This window comes from Lipotes vexillifer, unplaced genomic scaffold (assembly GCF_000442215.2).
Source record: "Lipotes vexillifer unplaced genomic scaffold, Lipotes_vexillifer_v1.1 scaffold1063, whole genome shotgun sequence".
Taxonomy (NCBI): Eukaryota; Metazoa; Chordata; class Mammalia; order Artiodactyla; family Lipotidae; genus Lipotes; species Lipotes vexillifer.
In genome coordinates this window covers 3376412-3376912 of record NW_006799734.1, presented here as the reverse complement: position 1 = coordinate 3376912, position 501 = coordinate 3376412, and the positions used below count along the sequence as shown (strand labels likewise).

General features: G+C 60.7%; 1 protein-coding gene across 1 annotated transcript in view; it reads left to right on the top strand.

The window, feature by feature from the left end:
• PLEKHG4B (pleckstrin homology and RhoGEF domain containing G4B) overlaps positions 1-501 on the top strand; it is a 29344-nt gene that overhangs the window by 14105 nt on the left and 14738 nt on the right. The window contains 1 exon segment of the mRNA XM_007471930.1: positions 418-498. Coding sequence (XP_007471992.1) covers positions 418-498 — 81 coding nt within the window.

Genomic DNA, 501 nt, shown 5'->3' with positions numbered 1-501 from the left:
GCGGTACGCGGGCCTCTCACTGTTGTGGCCTCTCCCGTTGCGGAGCACAGGCTCCGGACGCGCAGGCTCAGCGGCCGTGGCTCACGGGCCCAGCCACTCCGCAGCATGTGGGACCTTCCCAGACCGGGGCACGAACCCACGTCCCCTGCATCGGCAGGCGGACTCTCAGCCGCTGCGCCACCAGGGAAGCCCTCTATTTCTCTTTGCTGTCCTCCTTTCACGTCTCAGTTAGATTCCTGTGTCCAGCCACATATACTCCTGTAATGCCAGCAGCGGGCAGGATAGCTGAACCCTAACGTTGCTTCTCAGTCCCCTCAACCGAGTAACCCAGCAGTTTCCCCAGGAGTGAGGCATTCTAGTGGTTTTTTCCTGAGAGCTGCGTCCGTGGCCATGACCAGTGAATGCCTTCCTTGGCAGTGTGAGCTGGTGGGTTCCCTGAAGGCCCTGCACAAATTTGTCGACAGCTCCTAGCTGACTGCAGACCTCGAGGGCTCCTTTCCC